The 3679-nt window shown below is 34.6% G+C and overlaps 1 protein-coding gene across 1 annotated transcript; it reads right to left on the minus strand.

The window, feature by feature from the left end:
* Positions 1 to 353: 353 nt before the first annotated feature.
* Positions 354 to 3084, minus strand: LOC18050734 (putative serine carboxypeptidase-like 23). The gene is made up of 8 exons (XM_006446624.2): positions 2691 to 3084; positions 2406 to 2513; positions 1880 to 2154; positions 1529 to 1783; positions 1300 to 1406; positions 841 to 930; positions 616 to 721; positions 354 to 500 (listed from the first exon to the last, which is right to left on the minus strand). The coding sequence occupies exons 1-8, from the start codon at positions 3082 to 3084 to the stop codon at positions 354 to 356; spliced, it is 1482 nt and encodes a 493-aa protein (XP_006446687.1).
* Positions 3085 to 3679: the final 595 nt, after the last annotated feature.

A 3679-nucleotide genomic window follows, 5' to 3' on the forward strand; every position in this document is an offset into this window, starting at 1 on the left:
TTAATAAATAAATGAGAAGGGTACAATTAATTTTACTTTTGATAAAATAATCGGGGGAACGTAGGTATTTTATCCGCCAAAAAAAGATATTTGTACGTTCAAGTTTGTCAAATCACATGGAATATTTGCTTCCATTCATGCGTTCGAGGTTAGACTGATTGGATCAAATAAAAGATTGCGATAAAAATACATTGATAACAACAAATGATCAACTTCTACTTAACAGAGATGAGTTCACAGAACAACAGGATCCAGACATTGGAGCAAGAACGTCATTTAATATTGAAAAAAGCATGGGAGCAAATTGAAGCGAAGCTAGCTGTAGCTGTTACTTTAATCGATCTTCCTCATTTTCATGGTTTAGAGGGAGGGAGAATTCCATGAAGAAATGAAGAGATCAAAGTGAGTGCACGTTCCGGTTGGTCGCTTGGAACAAGGTGTCCAGCTCCTCTCACTGTAACTAATGTCAATCCTTGGTATGCCTCTACGTACCCTCCAACCTGTTGCCATCAAATTAAATTTCATCGAGTTCTCAACCCGTCAGCTAATTATAAATGAAAACTTAAAATTTTAGGCTTGAAGTCGTGTAAAATATCGTAAGACTTGCTTTAGTACCTCATCATTGGTATACCATGGATACCAAGGAATCTCGACGGGAAGATTGAGGGCGTTAATTGAGTATCTAGATGCTGTAGTAGGTACAATTCCATCTACATCACCGCTGATATATATGTAACCCAAAAAAAAAAAATGTATATGTATGTCAATTAATCTATGCTGGGTGACTATTTCTCTTAAATGTTATACAAATTAATATGACCCCATCTTGAGTTGAATTACCTGTAAATCCAAACTCTGATACCACTTGCGATGAGATTCTTGATAGTGGGTAGGACTGTTGAGGGACTGTCCGTCCAGTTAAATAAATTGCTGCAGTATGTAAATTCAACGACAGATTAATTTATATATGTTGATTGAAAACGGGAAAACGACAACGTACACCTCCCTGACTACTTGGTGAAATAATCACTGGAACCAAATACAGATTTCTTTCAATTGGAACTCACAAACTCTCTATTAGACAAACTTTAAGAGCCTTTGTGACTATTTTTTAACGTGATAAAAAGAAGTATGTGTATTCCAAGAAAAACTCTATGAGAGTATTTTATGCAAAGGGAGTCTTCGGACCATGTCTCTAGCTAAACAACACCGGTGCCGCCATCTTTTTTCTTGACAAAATTGAATTAAATTGGTACAAAAGTTTTTAATGTATATTTGAATTGCATTCGGTATACGTACCTGCATGCGGTCCAATTAGTGGGCTTTACATGAAGGACTGTTTGTACTTCTCGAGCATTTAAATATGCCTCCACGTAGTAGTCGGTGCAAGGGTCATAGTTATAAACCTGATTGAAAGAAAGGTAAAAGATACATGTGTATAAGACAAGTTCTGATCAATCACATGCAATTAATAATCAAATTAAGGATTAATACACCGAAAAAAAAAATCAAATTAAGGAAAACTTACAGAACCAATAGAACCATTTTGGAAAGCAGGGTTAATGCAAATTGGAGCGTAAATGTTATAAATATCGATATCACCGATCTCATCAGAGGCTTTTTCAAGGAAGGTTTCGCATTCTTTAGTATCATTGCCTTCTCTTGCAAAGTCACAGTATGTGAAAATTCCTTTGTGGGTATGGTCCGAGTTCAATGCATGAGTCCACAGGTTTTCGTATACACCCATAGACCTTGTAGGACCATCAATCAATGCATTCCCTATCTGAAACATAAATATATACATATATTATATCCCATGAAAGTAATACCCAATTAAATTAAAAAGCTAATAATTTAACAATTTAATACATAAACTCACAGCAATTCCTTTGAGGTTGATAACAGTATTTTTTGTGTTTTTGTTGTTGAGAAGAATTGTATATGCAAGCTGTGGCACATAGTGGCCGGCATAGCTCTCGCCGGCTATGTAAAAATCCCTCGTTTTGTATTGCGGGAACCTTTCAAGCCAGTTGACAAGAAAAGTATAGGAATCTTGTGCAGTCAATTTATCACCATTAAGCTCATAGTCTGATTTTGTACTTGAGTACGAAAATCCCACCCCAGCTGGAGATTCTAGGAATACCACGTTTGCCACTGCGTACGAAAATCGTTTGTAAACCATACGAGGATGCATATATAAAACTAATTTAAAAAGAATTCTATGGTATAGGCATCCGTAAATTATAACGTGCGAATTTTCATCATGAACATTTATAATTCTAGGCTGGTATCAAATTATGGCCGCCAAAATGCAAATCGACAAATTATAACTCGTGGGGTGCCTGCAAGAGAAAAGCTATGTTGATTTAATGCATAAAAAGATCTTATATATTAAGTTTTATCACCATTGTTCCATGCGTAATTGTTCCTGAAAAGCGTTTTGCCATCTTTATTGACTCTGAAAGGTCCTAATTCGCTCATGGCTCCATATCCCAGTGAGGAACATCCTGGTCCTATCAATGATAATTCAAAGCATTTTGTCAAGAAGCCACCTCATCTAACCAATACTGCTATGCCGCGTTAGTTTTTAAATATAGAAGAATTAAAAATCATAATAATAATAAAACATGACAGAGAAAATGAATGTACAAAAACAGAAGTTGACACATATATATAATATATATATACACCTCCATTGAGCCACAACAACAAAGGGTTGGTGGATGAATTCTGTGGGGATTCAGCAAAGTAGTAGAAGAGCGAACGTCCGGTCTTGGGATCAACGGTTACATAGCCAGCATATTGGTCGAAATCAACACCGTCAGGCTGGCCAGGCAACCATTTTATCTTGTTGGCTAGCATTAAATCATATTGCTGAGGATTAATGTAAGTTTTAGTAGCTGAATAATAATACTCTTCATCATCAGCTTTCAATTCAGCCTGAGAACGATTTTTCAACCTCTTGGACTTGATCAATCTGTAAAGATTATCAGCCTGATGATTTGATTCAGCGAATTCTGTAAGTAATGTCAAAAAGCAAGTAGAGATTAGTAGCCATGAAAATAGTGCTATAATTTTCTTCATTTTTAATTTTGCCTGCTTAACTTGGCTATGCAATGTGTCAGCACGGTGTATAAATAATGACCAGAGTAAAAAGCAAAATTTAGTTGCTTGGATTTTTGTGCTTTGGGAGACTTCGAGTCGTTGATTATGATTTATGTTCGTAGTAATAACAAATTTGGCCTGCTTTTTTGATTTTTAGTGTTTTTGAATTAGTTGGGTTAGGAATGATCTGTCTTATCTGTTTCCTCTTCTCTACTTGTATCGATTCACAAATATAATGATTAATTGTACAGTTCCAATCGTCATTACTTTGTGGTTTACATAGTACTTGTCTTTGTCAGCCATTAGATTCTTTGAATTTTCTTCCGGGTTAATTTTGGATTTTCGCTCTAAAAATGACAATCCTAAAAAAAAAAGTATAAATTATTATAAACATTAAGTTATTCCTATTTTTGTAAGGGAAAAAAAAATCAACTCACCTCATTTTTTCTTCATCTTTTAAATAAAAATAGGGATAAGTTAAAGTTTAAAATAATTTAGAAATATTTTAAAGATTATATCATTTCACCAGGTGGTGATATAAAATTTATCTTTTTTTTTCTTTTACCAAGTACAA

This window comes from Citrus clementina, unplaced genomic scaffold (assembly GCF_000493195.1).
Source record: "Citrus clementina cultivar Clemenules unplaced genomic scaffold, Citrus_clementina_v1.0 scaffold_2, whole genome shotgun sequence".
Taxonomy (NCBI): domain Eukaryota; kingdom Viridiplantae; phylum Streptophyta; class Magnoliopsida; order Sapindales; family Rutaceae; genus Citrus; species Citrus x clementina.